Source organism: Tetrao urogallus, assembly GCF_951394365.1.
Source record: "Tetrao urogallus genome assembly, chromosome: 12".
Lineage (NCBI taxonomy): Eukaryota > Metazoa > Chordata > Aves > Galliformes > Phasianidae > Tetrao > Tetrao urogallus.
Window position 1 is genome coordinate 168,649 of NC_136825.1, and position 21,447 is coordinate 190,095.

The following is a 21,447-nucleotide window of genomic DNA, read 5'->3' on the forward strand; positions in this document are numbered from 1 at the left end:
TACAACGTCACACACAAAAGAGCCAATTTTACTTACCGTTGTTAAGACTCTCATGATCGTGTCTATGTGCCAGCGTTTGGAAGGAGCGTATCTGATAAAAATAAGAAAAGATTTAGAACAAGAACTACTAGCCTTAACACCAGCAAAAAACCCAACAAAGCCAACAGAACCTCCTCCTGGCCCACCTTTTCCTAGAATAAAAAAAACTTAATCTTTGACCTTTTGTTATTAACATTGACACTGAAATGCTGAATGAATATACAAGCACAGCCATACACCTTACACATACTTAAAAATCAGGCTGTTAATTGTAATGACTCAACTTTAATGAGATCATCTCATTTGCACACGTAATTGGGGAGAACACAAGTGGGCATGTGGAAGGGGCAAGGGACCAAGGTGTCAACACAAAACCTGTTCCAAAGAACAGCAAAAATCAATAAACTAGATGGGCTTAATGATATGAGGACTGCCTACAAGGGAACATTAGTGTGCCCCAATGCACTGGTATGTCCTGTCCCTCAGCAGGGGTAAAACAATAACCTCAAAATCAACCCATTCTCCCTTAGGTGTTCAGGAAGGGAGGGGGGCAGACAAGGCAGAAATGCTCACAATTTTGATAACTGAAAAAAAATTAATCGGCAAATTGATTCCATACTTTTCTGCTGCAAGAAATATTCCTGATGCACAGTCTGCCTTGAACTCCGGCTCACATGAATCTAGGAAATACAGCAACTCCTTCATCATTCCACGAACATTGTTCCCATTAACAAGAGCAAAACTCAGTTCCATTGCACGCCTAGAGTAATGGACAGAAAACAAAGTATATTCTCCTGGTGAAGTAAAATAAATTTGAAGTAAAATAAACAAGTCCAGTTACACTCAAATACACTTACCTTTGGGTTAAAAGAGCAATCTTATTATGGAAGGCTCTTCCCACAGGATTAATGGCATTTTCTTGTTCAGGTCAAGAAGCAGCCACCCCAGAAACCATAAACTAGAGTGCAGCTGGGCGAAAGTCCCTAGATACCCTAAGGCTAGAAATATCTTTCAACAACCAGAGTCTGTCAGTGTTAAGGTCCTAGTATTTACAGTTACACGTTGGTCATGTCTGACACAACTCCTCTAAGAAACTTGTACCAGCTACAAGAAGATTTCTTCAGTTTCAGAATTCTTTAAATCCATTTTGTTCTCCATGCATTAAAGTTTTGAACACATCAGAGTTGATAAGCTTTATTACATCCTGGCAGATGGGCTACGTATCGTTTCCAGAACTCAGGATGGTAGTGCCCTTTTCAGATTTCAATTCCTTCCCTGTCACAAGTTGACATCACAATTAGACAAAGTCCTAGCTATCTGACATTACTTTTTGTATATAAACAAAGATCAGAGGCCAGTCCCTGTTCCTCCTACTTGAAGCTTCTGCAGTTGATTGTAGCACAACTCTCCCATCCATTCCACATTTCCTGAATGAAAACTACTGTCTACAAATATTATTTATTCCTGGGCAACCATAACAATTTGCTATGTTAAAATGCATTAAAACAGCCTCACTAAACAACCTGACTATTGTTTACAATTGAGTAGTCGGTGTAATCCAGAACACAAACTCATCAAATATGGAAGGGAGGGAACAACTTTATCAGGAACTTCATTCTCTGCCCATCACTGAGATAGGCTAATAGAATAAGATGCCTGAAGAGCATCAAAAACTTCCAGCCATATATTGCTCACATTCAATCATATTACAGGCCTCACTTCCATTACAAAGTTCCTAATAATGCAATTTGATCATATTAAGCTGACAGGTAGCCTTGAAGTAAATGGCAAAGCTATTCTGAATTACACTACACTGACCAAAGTTGCACTTCAATGTTTAAGATGACAAAAACAGGCCATACTTCACATGTCAACCAAAACCAGGTATGTCTATCTCTCAAGTTCCAGACCGCAAAACTTGCTGTTTGGGGACTCTGATATCCGGTCAATACATCGCTTCAATGAGAACAGTGCATTGTCAGCAGCACGAGTGTCAGCACAGCAACATCGAGCTCTGCCGATGGATCACTCAAAGGCTTCATCCTCCAACAGCACTCAGACATGAAGCTCTGTTGTCTGCAGCAAGTTTTCCTCAACAGGCATCAGCAAAATGCTTTTGTGGCCTTCCATCCAAAGCCCAGATATGCCTTTGCTGTTCCATAGCCTAACCTCACACTGACTCTGGCACCAAACTACGACAGCCTGACTTGAACATGTAAGATAAAAATTTACCTTTTAGGATAGCATAACATTGTAAAATGGAATTACATTACACCCATTTCATAACTGTTAGAACTAATCTTCAGAAGAAAGACAGTTTCAAATTGTTTCCTACTCTACATGTTAGAGTATGTAGTACTGTTGAAAAACCTAGATCTGATTCAGAGACAAATCTGAAGAATGCCTTCTAGCACAAATACCTGCAGCATATCTAATCGGTTAGACAAGGTCAGTATAAGAGGATAAGCAATTCTAAAATAAATAAAATGTGTTCATGATGTAACAAGTTGAATGAAATCCCGGCATGCAATGGTTCCACGCAGTGCAAAAGGGACGCAGCAGCCCCTATCACTGACATGCTTGTTTTATGTTGCACTGGGGTCACCCAGTTACAGAATGAATACTGATAAGGAAGAGGGTATTGAATCAAACATGAGTCTGAAAGACTTGATTTAGACAGTTAAGTGTAGTACTTCACACAGGCCAGTAGAATTGTGATCAACTGATTCAATACTATGAGTAACTGATGGAAACAAGATGCTATGATGAGTGAAAAGAACACAACTGAAGTGATTAAAAGTAATCAGAGGAAGAACTTTATACTGAGGTTTTTTTTTTTGTTGTTGTTGTTTTTTGTTTTTTTTTTTAAAGAAAGTCTTCCCATAGAAAAATGAATAATGCTGCAAGCTCTCCTACTGTCCAGAGAAGGAATGCAAAACAGGACACAGTTTATAAGCAAATCATCTGAACAATCTAGTAAAATTAAATTCTACCACTGTCTAAATATAATCTAGAATCATTTATTGGAGATTTTAACATTGCTTCAGGATAACGTGACAATAACTGTTTGTCTGGGAAAGAAAAGTAAGACCAAGCATGTCAGAGTAGTTTTGATTAGGACCTTAATTTATGAAGGCTGATACTTCTGAGCACACCAGCTCGTCTCTGGGTGACTCCATTTTGGAAATGTTCAGGCAAACGGAAAGATTCTTTCCCCATCAATCCAAGAGGCGGAAAATGTAAAAGCAGCTTCTCAAAGAAAGTGGCTGCATGCTTTCATTACCTTTATTACCTTACATGAAGTAGAAATCAAATGCTGCATTAATACTAGTCTCATTTTCAGCTCTCCAGTACTCCCGTCATTTTCCCATATGTTCTTGTCCTGCTCACTCTTCATAGGCTGTCTCTTTCACTGATATTTCAGTTACCTTTTAATGGAGACATCCAAATCTTTCAGGCAGTCCACAATTGTGCTTCTATGTCTCTGTACTGCATTATGGTCTGTCTGCACAGTTTTCAACAGTGATGTCAAAGCCACATATCTGGGATAAGAATATATAAGAAAATACTTAAAGGTAAGCACTCGACTTCTATGCACAAATACACCTACCCGCATTTAATCTTCTTTTGCAACAAAACAGAGCTCTCTTGTACCCCTCAGCAACAAGTGAGGATCTTCCACGAGGCTACCTGGCCTAGCTCCAGTATCACAGAATCACAGAACTGTAGGGGTTGGAAGGGACCTCCAGAGATCATTGAGTCCAACCCCCCTGCCAAAGCAGGTTAGGGGTTGGGTTACCATACAAAAGAGTAACACATTTAATGATATCCTGCTGCTCAGACAAGCACCTACCCGAGTTCCTGGGCTCATGCCAGGTGTCTGCAGAATCACAGGAGTTGGAAGGGCCTCATGGAGACCGAGTCCAACATCCCCTCCCCCCCCCACTAGAGAAGTTTTGTTACAGTAGGTTGTACAAGAAAGCATCCAGGCAGATTTGAATATCTGCAGAGAAGGAGACTCCACCACTTCTCCAGGCAGCTTGCCCCAGTGCTCTGTCATCCAAAAGGAAAGTTTTTTCTCATGTCCTGTCTTCATTTTGAAAAATCAAGGCAAAGTTTAGGCCTCCATATATCACACACAAACTACTAAGCGAGTTAAAATTCCCAAAGCTAGAGCCTTCTACCCATATGATGATTTGTAATACTAATGCCTACAGATGTGACTAAATTCTGGCAGTTGCAGCAATTCTACGTTCAGATTAAAGAAGTAATGGTTGTGCATTAATTTCTTTGCTGACAGCAATACGCAGACAGAAAAAAAACCAAAACAACTCCTTGTCTAATTTGTGAAGTCACCACTGTCCACTCTGATTTGAATGTCATCACTGACCAGATGAAACAAGACAGAATATACACAGAAAACTGGAAAAAAAAAAAAAAAAAAAAAAAACAAAAAAAAAAACCCCAACCACTCACCTAGATTAAGAAATCACATTAAGAATTAACTTTACACTCCTAGATTCGACTACTATGAAGGGCAGAGCCATAGTTAAGGTTTTGACAGAGAGCGCGCCAAGAAAAGAAGAAAGCTTGTCTGCCACATTCACCCCACTAACAACAATTCCCAGAACACTCTCCGGGAAAGTTCTACTTAGTACAGTCTTAATGTCATTGCTTCTTAGACATTTTAAGCTGGGCGTAGATGGAGCACAGTTCATGCAACTTACCTAATATTTTTGTCATTGTTTAATAAGAAACGGCCTAGGATGTTAATGGCTAACACCTGCAGAAAAAGTTACAAAAGGTCAGTGACCAAGAAGTCCTCCATCATTGCTTTAAGGTGACTTTAAAGGCAACGTTACTACTGTGCTTCTTGGCCAAAAGCATAACAAAGAACTCTGGAGCCTGACTAAGCAAAGGAAAAACTAAGACAAACATGGTACAGGCTCTCTCCTGTACTCAAGAAAAAACAGTCTTCAGGAAGGTTTTGCTGCCCCTCCCCCAGCCTCTCCTTCCCCTTTTTCTCCCTCATTTTCTTTTTTCTCTTTTTTACCCTTTTCTCCCCCACCTCCACCCCATAACACTATAATGCGATGGAAAGCACAGCAGTAACACCAGGGTGGCAAAGTTCTAGGCTGCAGCAAGTGAGGACAAGCCTAAATTAAATAGTCAGACACAGAAACAATGGAAGAAAAAGCTGCTTACTCTTGGAAGGCCTCAGGTAGGCAGGAATCTTCAGTGAGACACCCTCACCACCACTGCTGACCCTTTAATGAGAACTGGGAAGGGGCTCCAGCCCTTCTGACCACTCAGGTACACTGCATGCACCTGAGCTCCCCTGGGCTGGCCCTGCCTTCCCACCAGGTGCTCAATCACTGCTTCAGGCCAGGACACAGCATTTCTGCTACACCCCTTAAGTACACCTTCCAAAGAGGCTACAAGTCTTATCTAGAAGCAACCACAGAGCTTTTTTGCCTCACGTGTCTTCTACAGAAATCGCTCTCACACAAAAAAAAAGTCACAGCAAAGACAACTTACTCTCAGTCCACTCTCAGATTTTATGTCCATAATAGTCAGCACAGTTTCATAGAGAATGGCATTTCCCACATTTTTACTTGTTTCTGTATTAGTAGCGACCTAGAGGAAAGAAACAAAGTGACTCCATTACCTCTAAAGTGGATCCCCTTTGTGCTGTTCTGCAGAAGAAGCAATGAAACTCAGCAATCCTTAGTGTACCACATCTATAAATACATGCCCCAAGCAACAAAACTCACCCCAGCGTGGCAAGCAGCCACACTGCATATCTTCATCAGTGCTGAATCCAAATAATTAACAAATGAAAAGAGAAAATGTAAGCTGATTAACTTTGCAAGTCTCACCTGTGCAAGTATGTCATTCATTGCTTCACTAGAATCATCATCATTTCGCCCTAGAATCCTTAGTAACCGCAGGATTCGCACCTATGACAGAAATAGAAAAACCTCACTCAATGGAAATCTTTTACAGAAGGGCCATGAAATTCACTGCTCGAGCAGCAACAAAGAAGAAAACAAAAGACTAATTTTCTATTTCAAAGCATAATGCAGATTTGGTTCTATTCTCAGGCGAACACTGTGCCCTTTCTCTCTTCATAGGCCAAAATTGTTACGAGTACATCGAGTGTCAAACCAGGCACATTCCTGCAAGACCAACATTCACTGTTTCTTCTCATTTTGCCACAACTTAGCACAGTACCATAGGGCACGGCAACTTCTTTTTAAACCAGGTGGCTTTCACTAAGGTAGATGAATAGCATTTACCCAGCCTACTCTAACACAATGCCAATCTTCAAATCAACACTGCTGCCTTATGGTAACTATCTTGTCATACTTATGTCTCACAACACAGTGCACAAATTAAAACTATCAATAACGACTAGCATCATTTCTTACCTGCAAAAAGGGGTCACTGATCCCAGACACATCATGCTCTGGTGAATATCCAGACATGATAAGGTTCTTCAGAATACGAACTAGTTGGGGAACAAGCTGTGAAGAAGAGAGTTATCAGAAAATGTACCTATTAGCTTGTTGTTCCTTCTGCCCAAGTACAGGTCCAAAAGCAAATCTTGCATTTGAAAGCAAGTTGTCCTACAGATTCCTCCTTGAAGTTCAGCCTGATCATCTAGAGACTATTATACAAATATCTACAGCTTACATGTTTCTAGTCATTTCCTATCTAAGCTGGAGTCTGAGCACCATATTCCACCTTCAAAGTACTAAATCCACCACAACTTGATAAGCAATACCTAAAAGGAAATATCAATTAAAAAAAACCTCCCATCTTCATGAAAAAGGAGGCTAGGACTGTTGAAGTAGCATTCTTCCAAAACTTTGTTTGGGAGCTTTACCAGGTTAGCTCCAAGTTGATTTTTAGCATACATTCCCATGTAGTTTATATCACCTGCTTTCACAGAGCATCAGGCATAAGAGATTTAATCTTTTCAGGTACTTATAGGATTACAAGAAGTTATTAAAGATTCCTTTAAGATTGATACTCCATTCACATCAGCCTTTCAAGAGAAAAGCCTGGTAATCTGCAACACATTCCCCCACAAGAGAGTAACATGCAAGTGTACTGATCTGCAAAAATGTTCCTGGAGCCCTGATTAACATTTGCTTTGCCTTCTAACATACAAGAATATTATCAGGACTCAAGACAAGGCAAACAAAGGAAAACATTACAGCCATGGAGATTGGTTGAGGGCCCCTTACCAACCTTCTGTACTCAAATTTCACTGACAAAAAACACCAGCAATGGAGTTGCACCCAGTAGTTCTTTGGCAGTGTCGTAAGAACACATACAGGTGGCCATACAATTCTCCTGCTTCCTTCCATGTAAAGGAATTACCCACAGCTGCCCTACATTTAAGGCAAGGCACAAAGCCACCAGTGGTAAAGAGCAGTCATAGCTACAGTGTGCATATACAGAAAAAAAAATCCTTCAAAATCCCAAGATGAGGGCTTGAGCAAAGAAGGTTTGTGTTTTGAGAAGGCCACAACAGAGATCCAGGGCTGATATGGGTAAAGAAGCTTATTGATAAGACCAGCACACAAAAAGCACTGAACAAGACAACTGATCTAAGCACACGGCATTAATCACAAACATGGCATTATCTGGTACTGCATCACGAGAGGCAAACATCACAGACTCAATGTAAGCATGCACCATGTACAAGAATTAAACCTTACCTTTTCGTTCTAACACAGAGCAGGATTCCAAACAGACAAAAGAGACAAAACAGATGAAGCAGGCATTAGGGACAGATCAATGTTATATCATTCATAGCATAAACAACCAAAGAGACTGCTAGAAAAGCAAGTACCTAGGACTTACATTTTGCAGAGGCAGTTTTTTTTTTTTTTAAACCAGTAAGACTACCACCTCTAAGAGAGCAATGGCTCACTCCCACGTGTCCCTAGTCTTTCTTTCATTTTCATTCCTGCTTTGCTGTACACAACCAGGGCAAGAGATGTATGTTGAAGTGGTGAAACGCATCAAGAGGACAAACTGTTTGAAATCCCTAGTGATATACACAAGTCAGTGAAGAACAGCAAACTGGGCATGAAAATAGACAAACCTCTTTGAAACACATGAGAGGAGCAAATGGCCAGTTCTGTTGATCAGCTTTGATCAATTTCTCCCTTGACCAAAAAATCAGATTAATTAAAAAAATAAACAATGACGTTTTCACAGTCTGGTAGTCTTTAATATGGCAGTAATACTGCACAGCAAATTACAGCAATAAATGTTAGGAAATGTGTATTAAGGTGGAAAATAAGCAAACACTCCTACAAGAGGGGGAATTATGTTGACACTTAAACCTCTAAGTTAGAAAGGAAAATCATGTACTATAGCATGCATCAGAGACAAGCTTCCATTGAACATAAGGTTCAGAGAATAGAGAACATTCCACATATTTCTTATATGAGTTTATACAGTTGTTACAGAATTCAAGCGCACGTGCAAGCTTTTTCTGCTTCTTTACAATTAATATACATGCACATCCTGATGACACTGTGTAATTAGCTATAAAGAGCAAAAAAGCCGAAAAGGAACACCAGCCAAAGAGGGCACTTATTCTTAACTGTAAAGAAAGATTCATACAAACTACACAGTCTTCAAGAGTAATTTTTGTAACTTACCCCTTCTTTGAGAGGGCTAGGCACTCAGCACTCCCTTTTTCTTTTTCTTTATTGTTTTGATAACAAGCAGGTAGCACAATTAAATTCTTCAGTTGTAAGGATTTTATTTTAAGAAGGTGCACACTGCTTTCACTTCAGAAATCAAGAAGCAGCAAAACCAAAACAAGACCATGAAAATTAATTCTGCAGTGTTACCAAATTCACACTTACCTTTCTAAAGTGTGCAAGCATGTCTGGGCTTCTCTCACACATCTCCGTGAGGAGAACTACTGATGTGTGTAGAACACCTAAAAGCCACAGGAAAAAGCCTCTTAATTTCATTAGCTCTAGGCAAATAACAAAAATTGCAATTAAACGAAAACAAATCATACAAAACAATCTCCCCTTCAATCTAACACATGCTTCAAAAAAGATGCTTGCAGCTGTGCCCAAGGTAAAGTTGATGACAAAGTGCATGTGTCTTAGATCAGCAACTAAAAGTCAAAAATGGAGACAAACTGGACTTGTATATTGCTTAAAGAAACTTGCATACTAAATACACTGTTAGACAGAAACAAACATGTAAATAAGATTTGAGAAGGACAAACTGTTAAATGTTTTGTACGCATTGAGTTTCTCATGCTCCCCAGTTTTCTCTTCTGATTTGGATACCCTACCCAGCATTACGTGGTTTGCACTACGCTTTCCTTAGGAGGTCTCAGAATCACAGAATCACCGGGGTTGGAAGGGACCTCAAGGATCATGTAGTTCCAACCTCCATGCCTAGCAGGGCCATCAAACATCCACATTTAGATCAGGCTGCCCAGGACCCCGTCCAACCTGGCCTTGAACACGTCCAAGGACGGGGCATCCACAACCTCCCTGGGCAGCCCGTTCCAGGGCCTAACCACTCTCCTTGTAAAGAACTTCCCCCTAACATCCAACCTAAATCTTCCCTCCTTCAACTTGGATCCATTTCCCCTAGTCCTGCTATTGTCAGCCCTTTTGAAGAGTTTACTCCCCTCCTGGGTGTAGGTTCCCTTCAGGTATTGATAGGCTGCAATGAGGTCACCCCGCAGCCTTCTCTTCTCCAGGCTGAACAAGCCCAACTCCCTCAGCCTGTCCTCATAGGGGAGGTGCTCCAGCCCCCTGATCATCTTAGTCGCCCTCCTCTGAACCCTTTCCAAAATCTCTATGTCTTTCTTGTACTGAGGGCTCCACACCTGGACACAGTACTCCAGATGGGGCCTCACAAGAGCCGAGTAGAGAGGGACAATCACCTCCCTGTCCCTGCTGACCACTCCTCCCCTGATGGAGCCCAGGATCCCATTTGCCTTTCGAGCTGCCAGAGCACACTGCTGGTTCACGTTAAGTCTCTCGTCCACCAGGACCCCCAGGTCCTTCTCTGCCGAGCTGCTCTCAAGGACCACTCCTCCCAGCCTGTACAGGTGCGTGGGGTTCTTCCGGCCCAAATGCAAAACCTTGCACTTTGCCGTGTTGAACCTCATTAGGTTCACTCGAGCTCAGCTTTCCAGCCTGTCAAGGTCCCTCTGAATGGCATCCCTTCCTTCCACCGTATCAACCGCACCACTCAGCTTGGTGCCGTCAGCAAACTTGCTGAGGGTGCACTCAATTCCCTCATCGATGTCATTAATAAAGATGTTGAAGAGCACCAGTCCCAAGACAGACCCTTGGGGGACTCCACTTGTTACTGGCCTCCACCTGGACATAGAGCCATTGACCACCACTCTCTGTCTGCGGCCTTTCAACCAATTGCTTATCCATCGGGTCGTCCACCCATCAAATCCACTTCCCTCCAATTTGGAGATGAGGATGTGGTGGGGGACCATGTCAAAGGCCTTGCTCAGGTCCAGGTAAATGACATCGGTCGCCTTCCCTTTGTCCACCAATGCCGTCACTCCATCATAGAAGGCCATAAGATTAGTTAGGCATGACCTTCCTTTGGTGAAGCCATGCTGGCTGTCTCGGATCACATGCTCATTCTTTACGTGATCGAGAGGTCTCAAACCTCAAGTTTGGAGAAAGACTACAGTAGACAGCTTGCTAAAGCCAAACTGTCTATTTGGCAGTCAACTGCCGTGTTCTGACTTAGCAGAACTAAGTTAAAACACCTCTGAAAAGTAGTTAGAAAAGCCACGTCAGTTACAAAGCATTTAATTAGATTACAACAGTCGAAAATTAACCACTGGATGCACCGTCAGCAAATCTGCAGACAACACCATGCTGCGTGGTGGGGTCAAGATGCTGGAAGGGATACCACCTAGAGGCACCCAAGACAGGCTCAAGAGGTGGGCCTGTGCAAACCTCATGAAGTTCAATGTCGCCAAGTGTAAGGTCCTATCACTGGGGTTAGAGCAATCCCAAACCTGAATACAGGCTGGGTGATGAGTGGGACCTGCAGCGGCGGACCTGGAGGCATTGGCAAAGGAAAAAAAATATATATCACACATGGCCTGCTAATAACGTTTCACTTAACTATTCTGTGTGGAGACAAACTTGCTGTAACATCTACTGTAGGACTCCTAGCACAACCAACTCTTTTCTTAAGGCACATAATCACTGAAGATAAGCAAAAGGACTAAGCCTGTAAAGAATGAGCACTGCTTGATACAAAATTAACCAAGTATTTTTTGTATTTCTCTTTAAACAATCTTCTGAAGTACTTGAAAAAAAAAAAAAGCATTAAAACAATAACCTAGCAAAAAAGGCAAAATTAACATGAGAATCTATATAATGATCTAAAACAGCACTGAAGACAGACTCTTTCCTGACAGAGAACATCTCCACTCTGGTAATGCCCACTAAGCAAGTGTCAGATAATCCTATAGCACTGCGTTAACTGAAATCACCCAAAAAGCTGAAAAGCACACTCTGAACTTCATTTAGGCAGCGTACTGGATAGAAGTGACAAAACTTTCCCATTGCACTCACTCTGAAATAGGTAAACATTGAGAGTTCCTTTTATCACCTATGCCATATAGGTGCTGCTAATCTGTAGCCATACACGCCTGCCTTCTCAATTACATTTGTTCTCACTGCATAGCAATGGGAAGAAACAAATAATAAAAATATAACTCAGTAAATCCCTCCAAATAAAAGGCTTGTGTGCCATACACAAAAAACAGTATAAAGACTGTGTGCCATACACAAAAAACAGTATAGTCTTGCTAAGCATGCTCACACATTACCATGGTTCTTTTCATTCAGCAAGTTTTTGGTGGCTGGCAGGAACATCTCCATAAGTTCAGGCACCTTTCTAATAACGTGAACAGCACACAGTGCTGCCTATACAGGAAAAACATTTGATTAGTATGTAGTGCAATGACAAGACATTGAACATCTAGCACAGCAGGAACTACTACAAATTTCATGATATCCAGATTCCACTCTCTGCTACAAGTGATACTAAACAGCACCACAGAAGAGTTTAACAAAACTTCCACAGTTGAAAAGTAAAAAAGGCATTGAGTTGCAAAGTAACATTTGCACTAACAGCAGTTCATTTGAAAGTTATTCACTTCAGAGCCATGTTAATTGCTACGTGGCTCTGCATTTAATAGGGCTACTTCAACCTGTCTCATTGTTAGGAAGGGAGGGGAATGATAATGCACTGGAAGTGAAAAGTGAAATTTATGTCAAATGCATGGCTTGTTTTCCTTCTTTTGAATATGATCACATTCCCACAAAACAGTTCCCCTTCAGGTAACAGGTCCTATGAAAAACAGAAGTACACTTCAGAAAGTTTGCCCATCTTCTCCAGAGAACAGAAGCAAGAGAAGACCCTACTCATTGTAGCTGCCTGAGAATCAAGTGCGCTCCTCTTCCCAGAATACAGCAATACGTCTCAGCACTGCTGTCTTGCCTAAAATCCCATTATTTCCCCCAACCTTTTCAAGACATAACAACAAAATGTATTTAAAAAGAACAAAAGTATTTATACTTTACTGATGCTCTTTCATACTGGCTAACAATTAGAAGTTTGGAGCTAGAGCCTGTGAACAGGCAGGTGCTGGTAATACAATCAATAACCTTAAGGCACAAAGTACCCTAGAAATTACAAACAGATACCTCATCTGTAGAAGGCTAGCCTTCTAGAGGATTACACACATCCTTGCTCCGCAGACATGGGCTTTGGCCTCAACTTGTCTTGCACGCTAGCAAATATTCAGTCAGCATTCCAAGCTGTCTAGCATTCCAGTTATTAGCAAGATATCCCAACCTCAAGTTTTAACACTTAACAAAACATTAAAAAGTACCTTCTTCCTAAGATAGGAGTTGGATGTTTTGAGGAGCTTTTCAACCTCTCCTGCAAGGTCTCTGCACATTTCTGAAGAGCCCATGCAGCCAAGAGTGCAGAGTGCCAGCCCCTGCACATATTGCGTGCTGTGGTTAAGGTCACTGCAAAGAAGAGGAAAAAAGGACAGTCAGTATATGAACAAATCCCAAATATGGAAAAAAGTGCATCTGTGTATGGCCATCCAGCCATCTGTACGCATAGCCCAGAAGAAATCTCCAAATTCTAAGCTATTTGGGAGTATGAGTAAACAATATCAGCTTTGAGTTTTCTATTACTTTTATATAGAATCCTCAAAGAAAAAGATTTCAGCAAAACCACCAGGTGAATATCCGGTGCTTGAGCTGAGAGGAGGGAAGACCACAGAGAACTCCATTAAAGCTTACTGTAGTAAATACTAAACTCTGTATTTTGGAATTTGCAAGCAGGAAAGAAATTAACATCAAGTATAGCCTTGCAGAGACTCTGCAAGTTGTCCCAGCATAAACAAGTTGTAGAATAGGCTTTAGCTTCTGGTTTATATGCACTCTGATTTGCAGTTTCTGAATCTTAAGATTTTCACACAGTTTGACTTGCATATTTTTACAATGGCTTTTAATTCTAGTTACCTCCCCTTCCTTCCATTTGACTATTAGGATTAATGAGTGATGAATTGTAAAACTTCATCTGGACTTGGTCGTGAAATAAAACCTTAAAAGGGTAACATGCGATACACACGCTTAATACATTAACCTTAGTATAATGGAAAATAAGAATTTTTGCTAAGACTTACAGACTGAACAAAAATATTGAATCGGAAGTGGGATTCATATTTACAAACTGAACAGCATTAAAAACAAAATCTATGCAAGATATTCTGGCTCAAGATGGAGGATAACAAAAACAACGTACAAAATAAACAAAACCCACTACTCACAGAGCTTGCAAATAATCCATACGTAAATGCTGTTAGCCTCTGGAAGTTGCAAAGTGCAATACCCATAAGCAGACACTACTTCTGAGGCCACCCACCAACCATCAACCACTAAGTATGAGACAATACAGCTTCCATACAGCAATTACAACAGCTTTTAAAAACTGACTTCAACCAATTTTCCATCAGAACACCTAGTACTCCTGTCACCACAGCATCCAGGATTCATTCACAAATGTGAAGAACATAAAAATATGGTTTCTGTTTGGGGGGTGAGTTGGTGACTGCATGACGGGAGGACAGGGGAAGCAAGCAGTATGCAACCAGATTCATACAACATGCAGAAAAGAGAGCATTCTGCATGTAATACATAGAAGTTATGGCAACAAGCAAATAAAATAACAGAGTACACCTGCCATTAAAATGGGTTGATTTTTGTTTCCTTATTTCAGCAAGTTTTGGGCAGCAATACGTAACAGTGAATATAGCAAGTACATGCTGCTACACAAAGGTGTCCACTTGTTTTTATGGAAGATCTAGGTTGTGGTGATAAGACACAGATGAAAGCACGACAAAGTGGCAGGCGAGGAAGCAATAAACTTCCCACCACCTAAGTGGGTTGCTATCTCCCAGTTTTGTTTAGCTTCAGCCCGGCTCATGTCAAATTCATCCCACCCTTATCACACAAATTCGTTTTAGCATAAGCAATCAAAAAAAGATGTTAATATAGCAGCCTAGTTCTAATGGAAGAGTCTCACAGGTATGACAATTCAATAAAAGAATACTTGACCAAACGTTTGTAGATCCCAAGGCCCACAGTCTTGTCAAGACTTCCCAAGCACATTGAGGACACAGTCCAAGCAATCAATCTTACTAATACTTCATTTGCTATTACTCAAGAGGTTTATGTTCAAAAAGTAAATAAAACCAGACATACCACATACAAGCAAGAACAAGGATAAAACAACTAGACCCCAGTTGTTCCACTCCTTCTCCCACCCATCTTGAAAAACGACTGCCCATCATTAGAAACAGACCAATCATCCTTTACTTAACTATAATATGAAACAGTCCTGGTTTAGCAGCACTTCACTAGAAAGATTTTAAAAGTAAAGAAACTGAGGAAAAAAACAATCCTTATTTCTCATCCTTTCTTGACCAATTTCAGGAAGGTACCAAGCAGACAGCACATTCCAAGTTGCTGCCTTGCTTCTGAGGAAAATCATACATCAGTACTGTTAGGTCAACCTTAAAAAGAAGGCAGCATACACAGTCTTGACTCCCAAGGTCAAAAACTTCAGAGCTCATCAGCACAAGTAAACAAATAGAACCAGAGATACAGTACAGAGATACAGTATTGTAACAGAGGATAACCTGACCTACAGTGTTTTAGCAGTGTTATGAAAATATCCTCTGATTTATTACTATTTAAAAGGTATGTGGACCTTCAGCAATGCTGCATTACTAACTGCATGCCTGTCTCTTTCCTACTTTGTAAGCAGGGAGATCATTTAATTCTTGAATGTGGAATTATACTTGGCACTGGTGAGGTCACACCTCAAGCACTGTGTTCAGTTTTGGGACCCTCACTACAAGAAGGACATTGATGCCTTGCAGAACGTCCAGAGAGAGGCAAGGAAGCCACAAAGGGCCTTACTGAAGAGCAGCTGAGAGAACTGGGATTCTTTAGTCTGGACAAGAGGAGGTGAGGGAGGAAGGGAGGTGGATCTCATTAGTCTCCGCAACTACCTGGAAGGAGTTGTAGAGAGCAGGGGGTTGGCCTCTTTCCAGATAACAGCAATAGGAAAAAAGGTAATGGCTTTAAGTTGCATCAAGGGAGATTCATATTGGATATCAGGAAAAATTTACTCTCAGAGTGGTCAGGCATTGGATCTGACTGCCCACAGACATGGTGGACTCACCATCCCTGAAGGTTCTCAAGAAAAGAGTAGATGTTGCCCTGAGTGACATGGTCTACCGGGCATAGTGATGATCACAGAATGGCCTGGGTTGGAAGGGACCTCAAGTTCCAACCCCCATCAATGCAGGCAGGGCTGCCAGCCAGTAGATTGAACACTACATCAGGCTGCCCAGGGCCTGATCCAACCTGGTCTTGAACACCTCCATGGACAACCTGCTCCAGCATCTCATTACCCTCTCAGGGAAAAACTTCCCCCAACATCTAATCTAAACTTTCACTCCTTTAATTCATAAGCATTCCCCCTTGTCTTGTCACTATCTACCCATGTAATAAGCTAAGGGTTGGACTAGATGATCTTACTGGTATTTTCCAACCTGAATGATTCAATGAATGGAAGTTGTGAGGTTTTTTTGTTTTTTGTTTTTTTTTTTTTTTTTTTTTTTTGTTTTTTTGTTTTTTTTTTTTTTTAAAACACAAATGTTTTCTGGTACCCTTACTTCTTGATGCAATTGGTCATAAGAAGATGGACATCCTGTCTCTCATCCAGCAGCAACATGGCACCTAAATACCCAATGCGCTTGTCTGTGAATTTCTGAGAGGCAATGAGCTTGAGGCACTCCAACTGGGAAAAAAAAAAAAAGAAAGAAGAATTAGCTTAAACTATTTCTCAACTAGAAGAGAAAGAGTTTGAACTCTGATATTAACTAATTTAGGTCTCTCTCATAATATATTTTTAAAAGTACATTCTATTCCCATTTTGATGATATGGAAAACAAAGGCTGAATGACCAGCCTAAAGATTCCAGCAAGGAAGCAGCAAAATCAATAGTAAGTCTGCTGCCCTGAAATAACAATCCTCTGCTGATCTTCCATTACCTCATACATACCAGATAAGCAGGATCAGAGCACAAAAGAGAAAAATAACACAGATAAGAACTATCAGTTAAAAAAGAAAAAAAAAAAATCCAGAAATCCAGAAAAAAATCCAAAGATATGCCATGTTTGATAGACCTTGGAATTTTTTTTATTTTATTTATTTATTTATTTTGCACTGTAATGGGTACATCTACCCACCAGGGAGAGAATCAGTGCTCTGTTAAGACGTCAACAACAATTTTGATCATTATGATCTGTAACTAAGTAACTTGCTAGGTAAATTTTAGATACAGTCATGTATGTCAGTTCCCGCTGTCCTGCAATCCTCTAACTTCTGTATGAACTTCAGAATCTAAAATCACATGCACTGCAGCCACTACAAACATCACATCCCTTCTATTATGTAAAAACATAACAGCTGTATTCAAAAATATAAAGGAAATTCCTTGGATAACATGCCTAGCTGCCACTTACACTCAGATAACTTCAGAGTTTAGCTGCTAGCTAATTCTTAAACATGTTCTTAGTTCAAAAATACAAACAGTAACATTACTATGCACTGAAGTATCTCACTCTAACTGATAATCAATTACATATAAGCATATCTCTACTTTCCAGCATGTAACACTATAACACGGTGGAAAGTATAATGCTTATAGCAGGGTGGCAAAGTCTCTGACTGCTGCAAATGAGGATAGGCCCAAATGCAGCAGCCTAGACACAGAAACAAAGGAAGAAGATTTACTTACCTTTGAATGGCCTCAGGTACACAGGGATCTGCAGAAAGATACCCTCACCTCCACTGCCAACCCTTAAATGAGGTCTGGGAAGGGGTGGATCCCGGCCCCAGCCCTTCTCATCACCTGGGTGCACCACCGTGTGCACTTGAACTCCCCTGGGCTGGCCCTGCCTTCCCACCTGGTGCTCCATCACTGTTTCAAGCTGTGACTTCAGCATTTCCGCTACACAGACAAAGCAGCAAAAATGGCTTCTCAAAACAGGTAAAAGATTCATCTTCTCACAAGCACATGCCCTAAGTTCGTTCTGCAAGTTAGCTAGGGCAGCAAGTAAGCACACAGTGGATGTATGGAGGGGATGAGACAAAGCTTCCAATAGATCTACTTTAAAGGACACAAAAAAGGGCCCGCATAGGCAAAAATAAAGGGTAGCATGAAAAGGTTTTCACAGTCCTTCACTATAAGGAAGTTTGAACAGAACTGTTTTTGAACAGGGAGATGCGAGAAGTGCACGCGCATCAAGAGAGCAAAGCTATACTGGCTGCTGAAAAACTTGTAAGAAAATTAAATTTTACGTGACAGAGAAAACAAATGCTATGGCCTAGCTACTAACAAGTTCTCACAACTGCACAGAATCAGAATATATAACACTGCTATGCAAGAAGTTGCCACATAATCATCTAGCTTGAGCTGAGTGACCAACTGACAAGGAAAAGATTGAATGAAAGCAAATTCAGTTATCTAGGATTAACCTGGATGAAGAAATACCTCTAAGCAGTAAGATCAGTCATCCAAAGAGATAACTGAACACGCATGAGTGGGCAAGATCAACCAAGAGATAAGGTACATAACTGCGTATTTACCTCTTATCTTTACAGTGACTGGCCCATTTTTTCCCCAGAAAAGTTTAAAAGGCGCTTTCTTATATAATGCTCTGCAGAAGTGCAGTGTGGAACCAATGGCCTCACAGCTACAGCATAAGAGCTAAAGAAGGCAAGACAAACAACTAAAAGAAAAACCAGAAGGAAACTAATGACTGATATTTCCAGCACTTTTAAATTTGTATGATATTACTGAAATTTACCCCGCAAAAAGCTGACCAGTTTGCTTCACATGCATACAAATACATGCAAATTAGCTTAGTGCACAGCACTGCTGAGCAACACAATGAAGTGAAGCTCTGTTTAATTAGTAGAAGAATTCTTGATGTCATTATATCCATTTCATTCAAAGGAACGGCAATTAAGATCTGCTGCCTCAGTGCTGTAACAGATACATCAACAAAGCCTGATAATACAGGTCTATCGCCAGATTACAACTCAAAGTTTTTACTGACATAGACACCTTTCTGACTGGCATTCTTTTGCAGGGGAAATAAAACTAAAAAAAAAGTGGATGCTCAATACCTTCTAATCATAACCCGATTTTAACACGCGCTCAAGACAGTTTGCCATGCACTGCATCTCAGCATGCACTGGCTAAATGTAACACAAGATTTCCTGAATCAAAGTGGAGGAATCCTGTCTTGGAAAGAAGCAGATCAGCCATTTGCTTCTTCTGACACCTTCTCTGAACACTTATTAATGGTTACCCCATTCATAACACTAGCTGAAGTCAAATGTCTGTCTTAAGGATAAAACCAGACATGGGATCTAACAGCCTGTGGCTCTCCCGTTTTTCATCAAAATGAATTTCCTACTCATTCATGCTGCCACTCTCTGAAACTTCTTGTTTATAATGCTGGACTGCCTATCTTCAAAATTCTACTACTGCTGGAATGGCATCTGCCTTCAACAGTCCCCCAGCACATTGTTTTGGAGAAAGAATGAGGATCATATAAAATCACCTATATAACACCAGTATCTTGAAAGATTCCTTCCAGTCATAAAAGCTGACGACACAAAAGATTTCAACTTAAATAATAATTGCTAAAATCTCTTCTTAGCCTTGGCCAGAAATACAACTGACAAATTATATGAGAACCAAGGCCAGAGGATGGTATGCTACAGTCAGCATAGTTGTTTTTCTGTTACATCAGAGTTGCTACATCTTGAACAACTCTTTTCTCTGGGAGAAGAACCCAACGATGTAGAAATAAAGTGATCCCCCCTAAATTCAAAGTACAGTCCAAACTCAAAGACAATTTGAGGCCCTGGTTACATTATGACTGCAGCAATTGGACAGATCGGCACAATGGAAAAAGCATTACAACAGAGGTGTGATGATGACAGGACTGGCACAATAGAGAGGTGCTGTGAAGGGAAGAAGATTGCTCACCATTATCAGAAGATTCCAGGTTCACAGGGGAGAGCTTCACCAAGGAGGCATCTCCAGCCAGAGCCCCTTCCCCAGTGGCAGTCAGCCCTTCAATGAGGTCTAAGAGCTGCAGCCAGGCTCCGCCCCTTCTGGCCCCACAGCTGAACTGCTTCACCTGTGCTCCCAGGGCTGACCAGGTCCTTTCCCCAGCTGCTCAATCAGTGCTTCAGGCTGTGACTCAGTTACCGTACAATGACTAATGGGATGTTTACTAACAAAAAAATGAACTGTGCCTCAAACACTAAGCAAAGCTCAACCTGAAGAACATTTTGTAGATCAAGACCCCATCATCTTATCTCTCTTTTCCACAATTTGACTGAGGAACACTACATAGAAAATAAGTCAAAACTCACATCGGCATTCTCCAAATCTCTTCACTAAAATGGGGATAAGAAACACCAATCCTTTATTGTTGGGAACAGACCAACCATTACCTGCCTAGAATAAATTACTTCAGAATAAGGAAACTGCTAAATAAGAAACACCTTTAAAACATCTGGCAGTTTCTATCAGGTACACAACTTCAAGATGCCATCCAGAAATACTCATACTTACCAGATTGTAGTTTAGCTACTGCTCTGCAAGACACACCTGCAGCAAGGAGCAGACAGCCTGGGTAAAGCAGACTAACTGCAAGTTTCATAACAAAATACATAAGAACAGGTTTCAGACAGGAAGTGTCTTTGTCGTAGTCAAAACTAACTAATGCAGGTTCTGAACATGCGTGAGGACAAAACCTCAAAACATCTCAAAGCAAAACTGCTCTAGTTCTGCTCCAAAGCAGCCCACGCACTCAAAACACATGAAGCATATTGGTATACACACACACACTGTAGCAGCAATGAAGACCAACCTACCTGTCCAAAATGTGCAGGGTATCCCAGCATGTGCATGTACAGCAGCTTTGCCACATTTCTGCATCTGTATGTGTTATCTTCCTCTCGGAAGGATGACCGGATAGCAGCACATTCCTTCTGAATCATCTCACGCTCTTCTGCCTGGGTTCTTGCTGTCCGGATGGTCCGGATCAGCTCCCGCAGTCTGATGGGGGCTGGCATCCTCTGGGAGAAGAAAGAGATCCATAAGCCTTCTACTGTACCTGAGAACTTCATAATTGTCTCAGTTCAGCATATTCTTCTTTCTTCTCTTATAATTACATAAATGGAAGAATTTAAAAAAGGCAAACAGCTTCACTAGCATGGTTAAAAGCATACCCAAAGGCCACAGGAATTCATTGTACCTTCCAGGAACAGAAGTTCTCACAACTGCTTTTCTAGAAGCAGAAACTGTTATGCTTTGAACAAGCTGCCAAGTGAATGTAACGTGATTCCCAGTCCGAAATAGATAAGAACAGTACTCAGCAAGGTATGTTCATGTTCTTATCTTCTGCCTCTCACCGAAGAGGTTTGATCCTTGAAATCTCAACAATGTGGGACACAAATCTCCTTTACAAAAAACAATGCTGTTAAATAACTAGCAGAAGTTTTCAGACAGGTATTTCAGAGAGCCACGCTTCATAAATCTCACATACTTGTGCCGTGCATCCTTCTTCCTTTGAGGGGGGAAAGACATCAGAAAATGCTGATGGAAGATAATATGAACAGCGTGGTTGCACTTCAGAATCAAGGAGACACCGTACGTTTATTAAATACCAGCCAGAACAATCAT

General features: G+C 41.0%; 1 protein-coding gene across 2 annotated transcripts in view; it reads right to left on the reverse strand.

Annotated features, from left to right (window-relative positions):
- The window catches only part of AP1G1 (adaptor related protein complex 1 subunit gamma 1), a gene marked incomplete at both ends in the record, with an annotated part of 30,294 nt that extends 9,457 nt beyond the window's left edge, over positions 1-20,837 (reverse strand). The window contains 13 exons of one of the 2 annotated variants that reach the window (XM_079541540.1): positions 37-91; positions 659-799; positions 3,468-3,581; positions 4,767-4,822; positions 5,578-5,676; positions 5,919-5,999; positions 6,471-6,566; positions 7,770-7,778; positions 8,934-9,010; positions 11,912-12,008; positions 12,980-13,121; positions 16,349-16,473; positions 20,637-20,837. In XM_079541540.1, coding sequence (XP_079397666.1) covers positions 37-91; positions 659-799; positions 3,468-3,581; positions 4,767-4,822; positions 5,578-5,676; positions 5,919-5,999; positions 6,471-6,566; positions 7,770-7,778; positions 8,934-9,010; positions 11,912-12,008; positions 12,980-13,121; positions 16,349-16,473; positions 20,637-20,837 — 1,293 coding nt within the window. The remainder of the gene's footprint in view (positions 1-36; positions 92-658; positions 800-3,467; positions 3,582-4,766; positions 4,823-5,577; positions 5,677-5,918; positions 6,000-6,470; positions 6,567-7,769; positions 7,779-8,933; positions 9,011-11,911; positions 12,009-12,979; positions 13,122-16,348; positions 16,474-20,636) is intronic. The other variant, XM_079541541.1, reaches the window with a different exon arrangement.
- Between the last annotated feature and the right edge of the window lie 610 nt (positions 20,838-21,447).